Source organism: Phyllostomus hastatus, unplaced genomic scaffold (genome assembly GCF_019186645.2).
Source record: "Phyllostomus hastatus isolate PE091 unplaced genomic scaffold, TTU_PhHast_1.1 phas_scaffold_216, whole genome shotgun sequence".
NCBI lineage: Eukaryota > Metazoa > Chordata > Mammalia > Chiroptera > Phyllostomidae > Phyllostomus > Phyllostomus hastatus.
Window position 1 is genome coordinate 16,770,992 of NW_025334018.1, and position 16,083 is coordinate 16,787,074.

Consider the following 16,083-nt stretch of genomic DNA (forward strand, 5'->3'; position numbering starts at 1 on the left):
ACCTCTGATGCTTAAAATCAAATCAGCAAGTATTTATTTTAAAATAAGTGTTATGTCTAACTCATAATAAAAGAAGTCAGAACAATAAAATATACTTTTACCTATTAGTATGGCAAAAGTAAGTTTGGAAAACCCAGTGTTGGTGAGAAGATGGGGAGACAGCTATTCTCACACACTGCTGGTGGAAGTGTAAGTCGATGCACACTCTTATCCATTTCTGCAAGCTCTACCCGCACGCCCCTCGAGCTGCAACCTCTCCCCCGCAGTGTGCTTCACAGGTGACTCACGCAGCAGGCCTCGGCGAATGAGGGAGGCCGGGCACGCAGCCTTGGGGGACCAGCCCCGGCTGGAGCGAATCTAAACGACCTCTTCGAACACAACAGAGACGGTCACACGATCAGTGCTCTGCAGCCACTGAAAAGAATGAGGCAGATTAATCTGGAAGACAGTGAAGAAAAGCAAGATGCCTAATATATTCCTGTGACCTCTTGTGTACTTTTCTCAAAGGGCGTATCTACTTTCTGGAAAGTACACAGAATATGCAGTGGACCTCTAGGAAGCAGAACTGGGAGTTTTGTGGGGAAGTGGAGGTTCTTTTTTTTAAAAAAAAATATATTTACTTATTTTTAGAGAGGGGAAGGGAGAAAGAGAGGGAGAGAAACATCAATGTGTGGTTGCCTCCCATGCACCCCCTACTGAAGGCCTGGCCTGCAACGCAGGCATGTGCCCTGCTGGGAACCGAACCAGCGACCCTTGGGTTTGCAGGCCAGTGCTCAAGCCAGGGTGGGAAGTGGAGAATCTTTACATTCACTTTCTGTACTATATGAAGTTCTTACAAAATGTTTATAAATTATTTGAGTAAAGATCTCTTGAAGGCAGAATATGCAAAAATGATAGTTCTAGCTCTAAGTTCATGACATTTGGGGGCAAAAGTGAATATGACTGATTACAATTGTCGCATGGATTCAGTAACTTTGTAAATTTCATGTAGCACATCAGAATAAGGTGAGGGTTTGTGTCTTGAAGACAGATTCATACCTCCTTAATGACAGAGCAGCAAATTGTTGGTTCTTTCCCTCTTTCCCAAGGCCTCCATTCACTCCAAACATTCAAGAAATGGTTTCCACCCCCAGAGCTTTGCTCAGAGGGAAGAAGAGCTGACTCCTCCCCACTTGGAGGATTTTTGTGGTGACCATGGCAGCTGCTATTTGTCTAGCTGGCTGGAGAATGGGTTATTTTTAACTTTGGGGCTCGGGAACTGGTTTCGGGTGCCTTGAACAGATGAAGCAGAGGCCAGATTGAAGACTCCTCCAACTCTGTGGCTCAATGTACTTTAAGCTGTGGCACTACTGTGACGGGAGTGAAGACCGACGGTGGTATTTTAAGAGAAAGAAGGAGCTTAAACTGTGCATGTGCCAAGAGGCTGCTAGACTCATCACACACCTAACGTTAATCACAACTCGGTGACCCGTTCTGTGTGCCAAGCTTCGCCACCCTGTCTCCAGGTTTCCAGTCACACAGCTCTCTGGCTGGAAGCGTTCTTAGACCATTCATTGGTTCTCAACCTTTTGGGGGTTCGCTCCTCTTTGAGGGTCTAGTGAAGCCTGTGGAGTCTCCCTCCCTCAGGCTCCACTCTCCCATGGAAAAGCGATATATGAACATGCACAACTTTGTGCCCAATTTTTAGAAGTTCATGGACATCTGAAACAAACCTATGGAACCCAGGTTAGAGAGGACTACTGTAAATTAATGCTCCTAACCCCTCGAATTAACCATTAGAGAAACTACTGCAATCATTTATTTAAGTACAGCCCATCTCTGCTTTACTAAACTGTATTCTACACGTCACTGCATTTCCTTGATGACGGAGGGTCCTGAGCAACCACCGCGGCATGACTCATACAAGGAGCAGAAGTAGGGCAACATCCGTAAGGCAGGCTAGGCAGGCTCTGATTTAAAAAGATAATTTTATATTTACTGATTTTGTAGCTTGGCTGTCTCCTCCCTCGTGCACCTCCTTTGCGTCAACGCTGATGGGCCTCTCTTCTAATTCTGCTGCAGCGATAAACCAGAAAAACAAGCTTGTTAAGCCAAAGGGACTGTATCTCTCATGCCATGCTGAGTCACGGGGCTCAGGAGGGCTGTGGACGGGGGTGGTGTGAAGATGCCCGGCAGCTCCCACAGCACACGGGCCTCCGTGCTCCCAGCAGGATGGGGGGACCATCTGTAGGATGCTTTCCCCTCTTTAGGAGAAGGTTCTAGCCAGCCACTCTAGTTAACTGCCAGAGCATACAAAGGAAAACCCTTTCATCATTCACTTCTATTGTAATCTTATCGTTAATGAATTATTTAAAGTAGACCTAATTTGTACTAACTATGAATATATATTAGTGTATATTTAATACCCAAACGTTTGGCAGAAACTTTATTGTGGAGGAAGACATTTCTTGCTCCTCTGATTTTTCAGAGAAACCTGCCTGCACCCTGATGGGATTCCGAGGGTGCCCGACACCCCCACCAAGGCTGAGTGACACGCACCTCACATCTGACAACATTAACCGCCCAGATCGGGGCTCTTGGGGCCTGAATCCAACATTTTTGTGTGTTGTGAGCGGCTGACATTTTTCGTCTCTGCGTGATTTCTGCGCATGCGGCTGAGCAATGTGAACACACCACACCTGACAGACCAAGCACACTGCGACAGGAAGCGACACTGTGTGTCACAGACCGCACACACGTGGCTCCCATTAGCTGCAACAACAGAGTTTTCCCCAGTGTCCTGATAGCAGCGTCTGTAAATGCTCTTCTGGGGGCACGAGATCAGCTTATACCAGGAATTTCTGTGAGATGATTTCTTATGTCTTCAGTAAGAGATTCAGAAAACAAAGGGCCTCCAATTCCAAGCCTAAAATACACGAGCAATACAGACGTAGGCCTCAAAGGGTCTCAGTGCGAAAGGGCGAAGTGATCACTGAGGTGTTAAGTGACTGGCTCAATGTCTGCTGTCACCACACCGGTAGTCCCACTAGTCACAGGGCATTGGATTGGTCTACATGTCTGTCCCACATGTATCCTAACCCTGGACATAACCAAGGGATACAAGATAAAACGCAGGCACCAAAAACTACTCCTCTCGCACTGGCCATGTACTCAATGCTCTCACGCTCGATCTGCAGAGCGAGCTGTTCGTTAACGCCCAGCCTTCCGCCCCACATACATATCCAGGTTACGTCCCACAACTCTTTGTGCCTTCGTTTCCTCAGCTTTAAAGCAGAGATGATAACAGTGCCTTTCCTCATAGAATTAAGTGAAAAGATTAAATGAGGTAATACAAGCACTTAAAAATGCTGCCTGGCACACATAGAGCACAAAGAAAACGTTTGCATATTATTATTTCACTATCATCACTTAGTAAAACAGCAAGTTATGAAATTTATAGATAAAAAGACAAAAACTTTTCTATAAAAAAATCTGTTTGAAACTAATAGAAGAAAAGGCCCAATGCACATGGAACCACGAGTGATAAGATATTATGGCAGTATGTAGAACCTGTATTGAAGAAAATTATTCTGAAAGTCATAAAGATTTAAATGAAAAGACATTCCATATTCCTGAATATCAAGTTTCAATAGTTTCCCTAAGTTAACCTATAAATTTACTGCAAACCTAATGAAAACACCAAGCTAACTTTTGGTATTAACAAAATGACACTAAAGTTCATTCAGAAAAATGTAATAGCCCTGGCTGGCGTAGCTCAGTGGATTGAGCACGGGCTGCGAACCAAAGTGTCGCAGGTTCGATTCCCAGTCAGGGTACATGCCTGGGTTGCAGGCCATGACCCCCAGCAACCATACATTGATGTTCCTCTCTCTCTCTCTCTATCTCCCTCCCTTCCCTCTCTAAAAATAAATAAATAAAATCTTTAAAAAAAAAAAAAAGAAAAGAAAAATGTAATAGCCAGAAAATTTCTGAAAAATAACTAATTTAACTGTGGGTGGAGCAGAGATTATATCCATCACATATTAAAACATAAGATGAATTTAAGTAGACAGGGAAAAAGAAATATAAACTAAAATCAATAAAACAGAATCCATGAATAGACCAAAATACAAATAGAAATTTAGTCTCCAGTAAAGGTGGGTTTCAGATTAGCTGGGGAAAGAGAGGATACCCAGTAAAATTTGGGGCAGTGTACTGGCCATCCAGAAAGAAATAAAGCAGGATCCCTGGTAAACACCGTGTCAGTCAGGGTTCGCTGTGTGAACAGAAATTTTTCCAGGTACTTCGAGCAGCAAGGGATTTCATACAGAAAATTAGGTCCCTCAAAAATCACAGAAAAAAGCTGTAGGGACAGAAACTCGGGTCACCACGCTTTCAGACTCAAGGTAGTCTCATCATCTGTGATGCAGGGAACAGGAAGGTAGTGCCACCGCCACCGCCAGCGCCGCCTCATAACCACGCGGCAGGTGACAGATGCTATAGCGTGGAGTCTGATCGCTACAACCAGCTCCTGTTCACTGGCACAGCTGGGGTGCACGGCCTCGGCCTCTCGCCTCCCAGACCGTGACCAAGTGCAAGTCACTGGTGGAATCTAATCTGCTCAGAACCCTACTTACCTCTGAGTCTGCATGACTTCCTTGGTAGCCTTCCACCCCCTGTGGCACGGGAGGAGAGGCATGGGACACAGGGCCAAGTGCTAAGAGACTCTATCTAGCATCTATTCTCACACTAAAATTCCAGATGGGTGAGTTACCTGTAAAAAATAAAATAAATGTATCAAAATGTTCTAGAAGAAACAATGGGTGATTTGATAACCTTGGGTACAAAAGGCAAGTCGAATATGTACCATAAAATTCAAAAGCCACAAAGGAAAAGTGATGGATTTATCTACATAAAAATTAAAAATGGTACATTTATCGGTATTGGAAATATTATGACTGGCTATGTCACTGCTAGAAATTTATATTATAGATATATTTGTGGAAGTTTGCAAAGTATGTACCCAAACTATGCATTATTTGTAAGGGCAAAACTCTTAAGACAAGTAATACATAAAATTATGTTCCAGCCCTGGCTGGTGTGGCTCAGTTGTTTAGAGCATCATCCCATAGACCAAAAGGTCGCAGGTTCGATTCCCAGTCAGGGCACACACCCAGGTTGCAGGTTTGAACCCCAGTGGGATGTGTACCAGAAGGCAACTAATTGATATTTCTCCCTCATATCAATGTTTCTCTCCCTTCCTCTCTCTAAAAGCAATGAAAAAATGTCCCCAGGTAAGGATTAAACAAAAATTATGGCCCATCATATGACAGAACACTATGAGGCCAAAGGGCAGATTTAAAATAAAGATGTTCCCTTTGTGTAACATGTACTTCACGTGTTCACATACACTGCGTTTGTGTAACATGTGCAGACACATCTTTATACAGTCACGGGCCACATAATGATGTTTTGGTCAACAACGAGCTGCACAAATGACAGTGCTCCCACGAGATTACACTGGAGCTGATAAACCACCATCGCCTAGGACATCACAGCCACCGTGTCACAGCGCAGCACACGGCTCACTTGTTTGTGGTGGTGCTGGTGTGACAAACCTACCGTGCTACCACTTGTATATATAAAGTACAGCACACAGAACTTAGTACATAATACTTGATAATAATAAACAACTGTTGTCTTATGTATTTACTATGCTTATTGTTAAATTTTTTATTGATTTTTTTAAAGAGAGCGAGCAACATTAATTTATTGCTATCGCTCCTTTATTTATGCATTCACTGGCTGCTTTCTGCACGTGCCCCAACTGGAGATCAAATAAGCAACCTTGGCGTATTGGGCCGATGCTCTAACCAATGGAGCTACCTGGCCAGGGCCACTGTTTTAGAATGTACTCTTGCTACTTATAAAAAAAGGATTCTGTAAAACACAGTATGTTGTGTTATAGCAGCAGCAGCCCTATACACCCTGTGTTTACTGTGTTTCTTGACTGAATCTCGTGTTATTTGGTGCAGCAACGTGCTGGACAGGCCTGCAGCCCGGGAGCAGCAGCCTGCACCGTGCAGCCCCGGCGTGCAGCGGGATGTACTATCTGGGTGTGAGTGCACTCGATGATGTCTGCGCAAGGACAAACTTCCCTAATGACACGTTTCTCGGCATGTACCCCTGTTGTCAAGCAGTGTATGATGGTATCACTCAACCTTACACATATATTGTTACTTTTTAAAAAAGTCAATGGGTTATCTTGGTGGGAAGATTATGGTACATTCTTTTTCTTCTTTCCAGCTTCCCAGCTTAGGAGTTTTAAACTTCCTAATTTCCCCTATATATCCCCCAAAAACCAAAGATAATTTTTATAACTATGTATTTATTTTCTCTTAGAATGTTCATAATTATTTTTGGTTTTCCAATTTAAACATATATGAACTCAAAAGTTATGAAAATTGTGTTCTTTAGAAGTATCTAGCAAGACAGTATATACTGTGAAATCATTCTAATTTTATGACTGAATTATTTTACACATAAAAGAAATGATCAATTTCAGTTGGGAAAAAAAGTGCATTTATAAAAAAATCTATCATACATACACATTTACAGTTTTTAATCTTATAACCTTCTCATTTAAAATCATTCTTTTTCCAAAGACTGTATTTCAGCATAAAACAGATAAGTAATTAGTATGTACACAGGTGGCTGTGAACCATTACCCACAACTCTTATATTTTGTTCTAAAGGTGAAAAAAAAGTCCTTTTAAAAGTATTTTAATAGTTCTTATCATCTGCAAAGTATTAACAATACTTAAATTATTAAAAGTGGCAAATCCAGTTATATGTAATCAGAAGCAGTTCTTTAGGAAATATATTTGGAAAGTCATTATTCTATAAAATATTTACATTGTTTAAATTGGATAATAGTAGCACTGTCTTGATCTAGTTTAGTTGAAAGTATTAATAAGAACCGCCACCTCCCCAAATACTATTCATCCTTAATAATGGAGACTTTATCCTTGGATTTATTCAGCATCTTTATGTCATCCAACAGCTTTTTGGGTGTTAAAATATGCGTAGAACCTGGTAAGGAAAAAGATAAAATTTTAGAGGCCAGCAGTTAAGTTGATTTTCCTTGGCTAACTGTATTGTCCTGTCCTTCAAATACGCAAAGTTTAGTAGCCTGGGGCAACTTAACAAAATTCCTGTAAGACACTGAAATGTGCCTACACTGCAGTATTTTCAATCTTCCTCTCCATTGAGCATGCTCACTAAACCTTCAGAAACACTGCCCCCTCCTGGTGCTGTGACTGCATTGCACTATGTACTGATACACTGAAAAGCAAAATTGAAGGCTACTCCACCCTCTCACAGCAGTCGCTGTTGCATCACAGAGAGCCATCCCGCAGTGCTGAGGACTGAGGCTTGAGTCAGGAGAGCTTAAGAATCAGTGGCTTTGACTGAAATTCTAAAAACTAAATGCCACATTTAGGCCTCGACAATGTCAGGTGCATATTCACAACATAATTCAAAATATTTCTGTAGAAATGTCTCAAAAATACTTAATAATGACAGCAAGAAAAGGAGCATAACATTTTAAAGGACATATTTAATAATATTTAAAGAGTGTAATATTTTGAAACTCATTCTTTCAAACTCAGGATTTTTTTTTAAATTATCAATCAACCAAGAAAAACTCTAGTAAATCAGATAAAACACACTATGACTAAAACGAGTTGTTTTGCTTTCAATAATTTAGTTCCAAATATAAAATACAAGTTTTATGGTTTTATGTGTGGGGGGTTTTTTTGCATTGAGAATTTGTTTAAAGAAACAGAAAAGAACAAGTCTTACCAATAATAACTTCACAGGATTTATGTGCTTGAGAAACTTCATAAGCAGAACGCATTTCAGAGTATGTAATTCCTCCGATCACAAAAACAATCAGCTTTGACCCATTTTTTCGGTCCTCTAAATAATTAGCTCTGGGTTTCTGGCGAGCACTTAAAAATAAAAAAACATAAACATATTACAAAACCTTCCAAAGCCTTACTGTTTATAGACTTTTTTTCAAATAGCCTAACTCAAGCAAATTCAAAGCTGGCACTGTTACACTGATTTTAAGGAAATAATTATGAAAGGACTGGGCACCAAGAATTAGGCAGGACAACCCATGTCCAGTTTAATTTTGATCTGGTAGTTTGGACAAATCACTCATAATCTAGCTCAGCATCTTCACCTATAAAACAGAGTTAACACCATCTCTTATTTATTGCACATGAAGAAATAAAATACCTGAAAAGTCTATGACTTCTTAAAGTTAAAGAAATGCAGGAAGTAGCACTGAAAAAATAGGCTTTTACAGATACAGGGGAGCGGGGGAGGCTGCAGGCGATACTTTGGAGCTGACGTGGTGCTGGCACGTCCCCTGCTGGAACCCGGCAGAGGACGGCTGTAGGAGACACTGAAGACACATCCGCACTCCCACGCTCATGCAGCATTATGCACAATAGCCAAGATACGAAAACCACCTACATGTCTATCAACGGACAAATGGATAAAGAAAATGTGGTGTGGCCCTGGCCAGTGTGGCTCAATTGGTTGAAGCGTCATCCTGGAAACTGAAAGGGTGCAGGTTCTGTCCCTGGTCAGGGTGTGTACAAGAGGCAACTAATTCATGTTTTCCTCCCACATCAATGTTTCCCTCCCTCTCTGGCAGCTGAGGAGAGGGGCAAATGAGGTAATGATGGTCAAAGGACACAAAGTTTCAGTTATGCAAGAAGAATGTTCTAGAGATCTAATGTATAGCATGGTAACTACAGTTAACAAAATTGTATCGTGCCCTGGCTGGTGTGGCTCAGTGGATTGAGAGCCGGACTATGTAGCAAAGGGTTGCCAGTTCAATTCCCAGTCAGGGCACGTGCCTGGATTGCAGGCCAGGTCCCCAGTAGGGGGTGAGCGAGAGGCAACCACACATTGATGTTTCTCTCCCTCTCTTTTTTCCTCCCTTCCTCTCTCTAAAATAAATAAATAAAATGTTTTTAAAAATTTGTATACTTGAAATTCACTAAGAGGACAGACTAAGTCTTCTTAGCATGCACGCACACATATAATATTGGGTGTTAGCTAAAAAGTTTGATTGTTTTTTCCCATAAGATTGCTCTAGTAGTGCTTAGTTGTGTTTAATTTAAGAAACAATTTTGTTAGACTGTATTGTGACAGCTGTCATAGCAGCGTGGATTTTAAAAAAACATTAAAATTGGTAAATTTTTGTGTAGCCATTTTAATACTGAAAATGAAAGAAAATACGCAACATTTTCAGCATATTATGCTTTATTATTTCAAGAAAGGTAAAAACACAACTGAAATGCAAAAAAGGATTTGTGTAGTGTATGGAGAAGGTGATGTGACTGTTTGAACAAAAGTGGTTTGCACAGTTTCATGCTGGAGATTTCTTGCTGGACATTTTCACATTGCTTACCTGCACTCATTTATAACAGGTTGTAGTTAAAGAAAGTGCCTCGTAAGTTTTTGATATTCTTCAAGCGGAGCTGCCATTACAAAGAATACCTGTGCACCATTTCAATTATTAGTCTGCAATACCATACCAAAAATGTTACTCACTGCCTTTGATTTACAGGTTTTACCTTACAGCTCCTGAGCCATTCCATACTGCTGGACACTGCGAACAATATGGCCATTCCTTTGAGTCTAATCTATTTTCAATGGCATCCTAGAGCAGAAAAGAGTTATTCACACTGTTAAGAAAATGTAAATTCCATGATATTTTTATTTACTTGTTTTACATAAATCTCAAAATTTGTGTTTCAATTAAGGGACATAAGGATATATATTTAATAAGATTAGCCCTTTCTTTGAACCTTACAAATCTTACTTGCTTCAAAAATTAACGCAGTCACTCACTCACTTTTTAAACTGGTACTTAGGGGATGCCTGCACTTCGTTTTTGGGAAGGTCCCCACATTAGTGTGAGGATCCCAGGCATCTCACTGGGACCTCTGTACTGCGAGTGCCAGGCATCTCTAACTACCACCCGAGTCCTGACGTTCCTCTCAGGCTGCCCGGAGCCCACGCCTTACCCCTCAGAGCAGTGGCTCTGCAACAGGAGGTGCACGCTGGCCCAGGGGCACACGAGACCACCCAAAGGGCTAAAGTAAATGTTAGGGTTACATTTTAGGATATACGTACACATATGGATATACTGTATGCATAGATTATGTTTTATTAACACAGTAATAAGCTTTGTAAGTAAATAGTCATGCTGTAGGCTCATGTTCATATTTTTATAGTTAAGCGTGCACGATCAAAAAAGGTTGGGACCACAGCTCTACAGTGTGGTTGTACAAATGGCACTAATGAATGGCCACAAGGAACTCAGTAGTCTAAGAAAATTTCAGTAAAATTGCAGGAAGTGAAGAAACTACGCTTTAGAAGTCCTGAAGGTCTTAGATTGCAACTGAGCCAAAGGTGGATATTTTGAGTTCGACATGCAAATCTTTATTAAAGAGTTTGAGAAGATCAATTCTTACTTTAAAAATACAAGCCAAAAAAACAAAATAAAACTAGTTCTACATTTTTGTCATAAGGGAAAAAATACTATGCTACAAGAAAAAAGTCTCAATTCTTTAAACTTTTCATCTATAATTAAGCATGTGTGAGTGACACAAAATTAACCAAGCAAAACAGAAAAATCATAGTAATAAATTGTACCCAAATAAATCCCCGGAAAGTACAAATTGCAGTTTAAGTCAAAGGAAATTTGAAATAAATGGAACTATATAAACTAACCAAGTTCATAATACAATTTTTATTACTTTACTTTCTAATTTCCTACATCTGAATATTTTCTTTCTTTTTTTAAAGATTTTTATTTATTTATTTTTAGAGAGGGAAGGGAGGGAGATAAAGAGAGAGAGAGAAACATCAATATGCGGTTGCTGGGGGTCATGGCCTGCAACCCAGGCATATACCCTGACTGGGAATCGAACCTGTGACACTTTAGTTTGCAGCCCACGCTCATTCCACTGAGCTATGCCAGCCAGGGCTTGAGTATTTTCTAAAAGCGAACAATTCTAAAAGCACAAACCATGTGTTGGATATAATGGCAAACAACAGGTTTACATTTTAATCAAATATTGGAGTCTAACACGTTTCATAGTGGTCATGTACAAATGCTATTTTGTTTTGAATTTTCACTCAAAAAATTATTTGTATTTCGGCTACATATAGTTATTTAAAATAGCAACAGTTTTTTCCCTTAAAAACGTGTGTGCTAGCCCTGGCTGGTGTAGCTCAGTGGATTGAGCGCAGGCTGCGAACCAAAGTGTCACAGGTTCGATTCCCAGTCAGGGTACATGCCTGGGTTGCAGGCCATGACCCCCAGCAACCACACATTGATGTTTCTCTCTCTCTCCCCCTTCCCTCTCTAAACAAACAAACAAACAAACAAAATATTTTTTTTAAGTGTGTGCTTATTTTTATTTATTTATTTATTTGGGGCAATCAGTGGTGTGTGTCTGTCTTTAAGAAAAGAACCTTCGAGAGCTTCCCCTCCTCCGGTGACTCCAGATACAGCCTTCTTTTGTGAAGCCTCCCAGGACTGCAGAAAATTCCTGCCCTACCTATAGATACACTCAGACTGACAAACTTACAAACAGTTAAGAAGACTCTACAGATGGGCGTTCAGGGTATAAGTAAAATTTAATGAACTCTACCTCCAGAACATCTTTGATATAAGGTGTCCATCGAGAGAGCTGAAAAGTTTCTTCTGCAGACCGATCCCTTCGCAATGGTTTGCCTTGTGAAGACTAATATAATTAGAGGAAAAAAATTTAAAAACCAAAAATCTATTTAGTGATATTTTTATTAAGTTTTCTAACGAAGATAATTAATTTATAGCAAATACTATGTTGTATTTACTTAAAAGTAAGATTGGAAATGCCCACTCAAATAATCTGTATAGGTGTGGACACATAACCTCACAGTATTTTTGTTTTAATGATAAAATTTATAATAGTATCAGAAAATATGTTTATTTGAAAGTGCTATAAAACTGGATTGGAAGGAGTGAGATTCTAAATACAGTTCTTTCAAAATTTGCTATAAATGAATCATAAGGAGAAAAGTATAAATAGAAAATTACAACAGAAGCCATAAAATACAAATTCAGTATAAAGATGTATTTGTCCAAATCACTCCTACATGGAAAACAAAATTTTAACTTTTCACAGGCCAAATCCGTAGAGTGGAATTCGGACGACTGTCCCCACGGACTCCCACACAAGAGAACGCCCAACGCCAGCAGCCACGCAGGCGCACACGCAAGTGCACGCGGAACGTGCGCCTCCTCACCGGGGGGACGATGGGCACGCCCAGGTAGCTCCAGTTACGAATCATGTCACTCTCCGTTTCTATCTTGACATTCTGGATCAACCTGTCCAAATTTTCTTCCGTAGTTCCTGAGGTGAGTAAAAATATGAGTCCTACAGTTGCTACCATAATCGTTTCCAGGTTTTAGGTAGTGCCCATGAATAATGCTTTTCAAGTAAAAAGCAAACACTTAAATTACATACCCTTCAGTCTTCTCCCAATTTCATTTTTCCTTTTATTTATTCTAACCGACTTCAGCTACTACCTTTGGATTTTCTAACACTCTCTTATGATCTTTAGTAAAACCACTTAACGTAACGTGAGCTTTGAGCTGGGGACTCGAACACAGTCATGAGAATGAACAAAGTCTCCATTACCATTATTACTGAAGATATAGAGCAGGATTGCCCGTATTTTATCATAATTGTCGTGGCTTTTGCTGAGGAGAACTGGAAGAAGCACTCGCATGTAATCTTTCACCTTCTGTCCTTCTGCATCAGTTCCAAGTGCCAGGTCCTTATTGAAAATGACACAGTCAGTTCAGTGTCCATAACCCGAATTCACTTTCAGTGAAAACATCTATGTGTAAAATCTTGCCAAATTTTAATGGAATATTAATGGCATTTCACAGGAACATGTGGGCATCACTTGTAAACTACTAGTTGTAGAAAACGTAAAAAATCAAAAAATAATTCAGAGAAAAACAAAACCATCACTAGAAACCCATTTGGACAGGGCAGCCATGACGTGTGTGGCTAACGAGCACCTGAAACGTGGCCAGGCTGAATTCAGACGTGCTACCCCAGATTCTAAAGGCTTCGTATGAGAAAAGGAATGTAAAATATTTCACTAATGTTTTATATTGATTACATGTTGAAATGATAATATGTTGGATATACTGATTGGATCAAGTCAAATATATCATTAAAATTAACTACACTTGTTTTTTTTTTACCCTCTTAATGTGACTCCTAGAATATTTAAAATTACATGTGACTTGCATTCTACTTCTGCTAGACAGTGCTGACCTGAGCCTCCCGTGACAGAGGAGCCTCTCAGACAAGTCACCCGTGCCTGTGCCGTGCGCTGCAGGACGCTACGTTCAACGCTGCACCCTGCGGAAGGCTGCCAACGGTGCTACCGAAATGATGCGCCAAACACTCAAATCACCCCATTCAACCAAAAATGCATCATCACAGATTAGGAGGGACTTGCCTACTATGAGACCATACAGCTACTTGTTAATACTGGTGGGCAACGATGTATTAAGTATGGCCTAGGGATTCCCCTTCTAAGAGCGGTTCTGTGATTCAGGACACACAGTACTGAGCGAAGTTAGGTTTTACTTTAGAAAGTTCACCCAGGAAATCTATTATGAACACAGGTATTTCGGACTGTACGTACCTGTTCAGTTTTGCAGAGCTTTTCTATATTAGGCCTGAATTTTTTCATACAATCTTCTGCTAAGTTAAGATGGACAACTTGCTGAAAAACAAAAGAAATCAATCATTTAAAGCAGCTGGTGTGCCGCAGAATTTTTAAAATAAGCAATACACTGGGTGGTGGATACACAGTATAATATACAGATGATGTATTATAGAATTGAACACCTGAACCTATATAATTTTATTAACCAATGTCACTCCAATAAATTCAATTTTTTAAAAAAGAACTTAAGAAAATGACATAGCATCTTTTGTACAGCTTCTGATCTCCAGCCTTTCCATAGATTTTATAGCTTCTGACGTTAAGAAGACCTCAATAAGTCAGTCATGGTGATTATAAAAAGAAAAAATGTAATACCTGACTATTTAGTCAAGGGAACTGACCTCTTTTCCCTGAGACTGTCAAATGAAAAAATGACAACAGGCAAATACAACAAAAGCTGTCCACTGTGAATGAACTGAAATTATATCTACTTTTTTGGTAGGTTCAGCAAAAAAATGTAATATATTTTTTGGTGTGCTGCAGAATTTTAGTAATTAGTTTCCATGTAAAAAAAGTTGAAAATTGCTGATTTAAAGCATTTTAATTTCTCTTTGTGCAACTGATAAACTGGCCTGAAGGGAAGTATGGGCTTGGGTGAAAAAAGGAGATACCGTGTAAAGCAAGGGAAACAGCCCCCCAAAAAGCAAAATGTAAGAATTAACATGATCAGCAGGGACAATCAACAGACAGCATAAAATAAAATGAAAGCACTGAATTTATATTGGGTTTCCAGGTAATGGAAAATAAGGTGAAAAATATAGTGAAGTCCTTAAAAGTCTAGCAGAGAACTTCAGAATTTATTTTATTGGTTATTAATTAGGGTGCAAGATGATAACATACAAAGATTATTCTGATAATAACTCATAAGCATAATTAAAACAGCAAATTAATAGTTTGTCTTTCCACACAGTTTAACTACTTTTAAATCTACTAATATATACTTATTAATTTAAAGAATCAAGTAGAATAATCGCCAGTTGATTAAATGCAGAATTATCTTTTATTAAAAAAATATTGATTTTTCAATTCCCAGTCAGGGCACATGCCTGGGTTGCAGGCCAAGGCCCCCAGCAACCACACATTGATGTTTCTCTCTCTCTCTTTCTCCCTCCCTTCCCTCTCTAAAAATAAATAAATAAAATTGTTTTAAAAAATACTGATTTTAGAGAGAAGAAGGGAGAAAGGAAAAGGGGCAGGGAGAGAAAGAAACATCAATTTGTTGTTCCACTTATTTATGCACTCGTTGGTTGCTACTTGTATGTGCCCTGACCAGGAATTGAACCTGCAACCTTGGCATATCAACGACATTCTAATCAACTGAGCTACCTGGCCATAGCCTGCATTTTCTAATTAAGTTGATAAGTGCTAAACACTCTTTGTATGGATATTCAAGACAAAGATATAAAAATATTTAAGTTGGACATGAATAAAGCTAGATTATATATAGAGAGAATACTACCAGAAAGCTTAGTTATTTGGGGTACTTCTCAAAACGAGAGTAAGGTTCACAGGACAGCTAACACCAAGTATGCCATGACATGCACTGCTAAACCTGACTACAGAACTGGATGGACCAACAAACCAGGCACCTCCCATACGAGACTGCTTACCTTGGTAATCTGTTTACGGAAATGCGGCATCTTTTTCATCAGTTGGGCAAGAGCACTAAGTGATGTCTAGGAAAAAAAATCAAACATTTTAAAAGCAAACTTATGGTTTAGTTATTCTATGTAACAACTTTAAAGTCCTATAGTTTTAAATAATTGTCAACTTACTAAATAACTGACAATTTTTTTAAGAAAACAAATTTAAGAAATTTCTAATTCCAACCACAATAAAGTGCTGATATCAAAATTACTCTCCCTCCATAAACAAAAATAAAATTGGACAGAATAAGTAAAAAAACATCTTTCAGGTAATGAATTAAAAAACAGCTCACAGCTAAGATAACTGAGCAAAGGAAAGCCCAGAAGGTGATTCTACACTAAACTTGGCTTTTCCTGGGACATTTCCAGAACAAAATGAAAGGAAGTAGAGTTCCAGTAGCAAGTCTCTTTGGACAGAACAAAAAAGATTTGAGTGTGGAGCTCGTAAGGTAGAATTTTGGGGAAAGGGTGCTGGAGAGAAAAAAGCCAGTCATAACCTAACTCAAAGATGTACAGAGGGATCGCCTTTGGGTCCCTGGCCACCAAATACTAAGCTGCCCATGTCCAGGGC

At 39.6% G+C, this 16,083-nt stretch overlaps 1 protein-coding gene across 2 annotated transcripts in view; it reads right to left on the reverse strand.

Moving 5' to 3' along the window:
- Positions 1-6,584: 6,584 nt before the first annotated feature.
- Positions 6,585-16,083, reverse strand: part of STXBP3 (syntaxin binding protein 3) — a 36,310-nt gene continuing 26,811 nt past the window's right edge. For both annotated transcript variants that reach the window (XM_045816648.1, XM_045816649.1), the window contains exons 12-19: positions 15,477-15,542; positions 13,783-13,863; positions 12,756-12,894; positions 12,361-12,467; positions 11,724-11,816; positions 9,636-9,721; positions 7,843-7,991; positions 6,585-7,071 (exon numbers count right to left, since the gene is read on the reverse strand). In XM_045816648.1, coding sequence (XP_045672604.1) covers positions 6,977-7,071; positions 7,843-7,991; positions 9,636-9,721; positions 11,724-11,816; positions 12,361-12,467; positions 12,756-12,894; positions 13,783-13,863; positions 15,477-15,542 — 816 coding nt within the window. In that variant the 3' untranslated portion in view covers positions 6,585-6,976. The remainder of the gene's footprint in view (positions 7,072-7,842; positions 7,992-9,635; positions 9,722-11,723; positions 11,817-12,360; positions 12,468-12,755; positions 12,895-13,782; positions 13,864-15,476; positions 15,543-16,083) is intronic.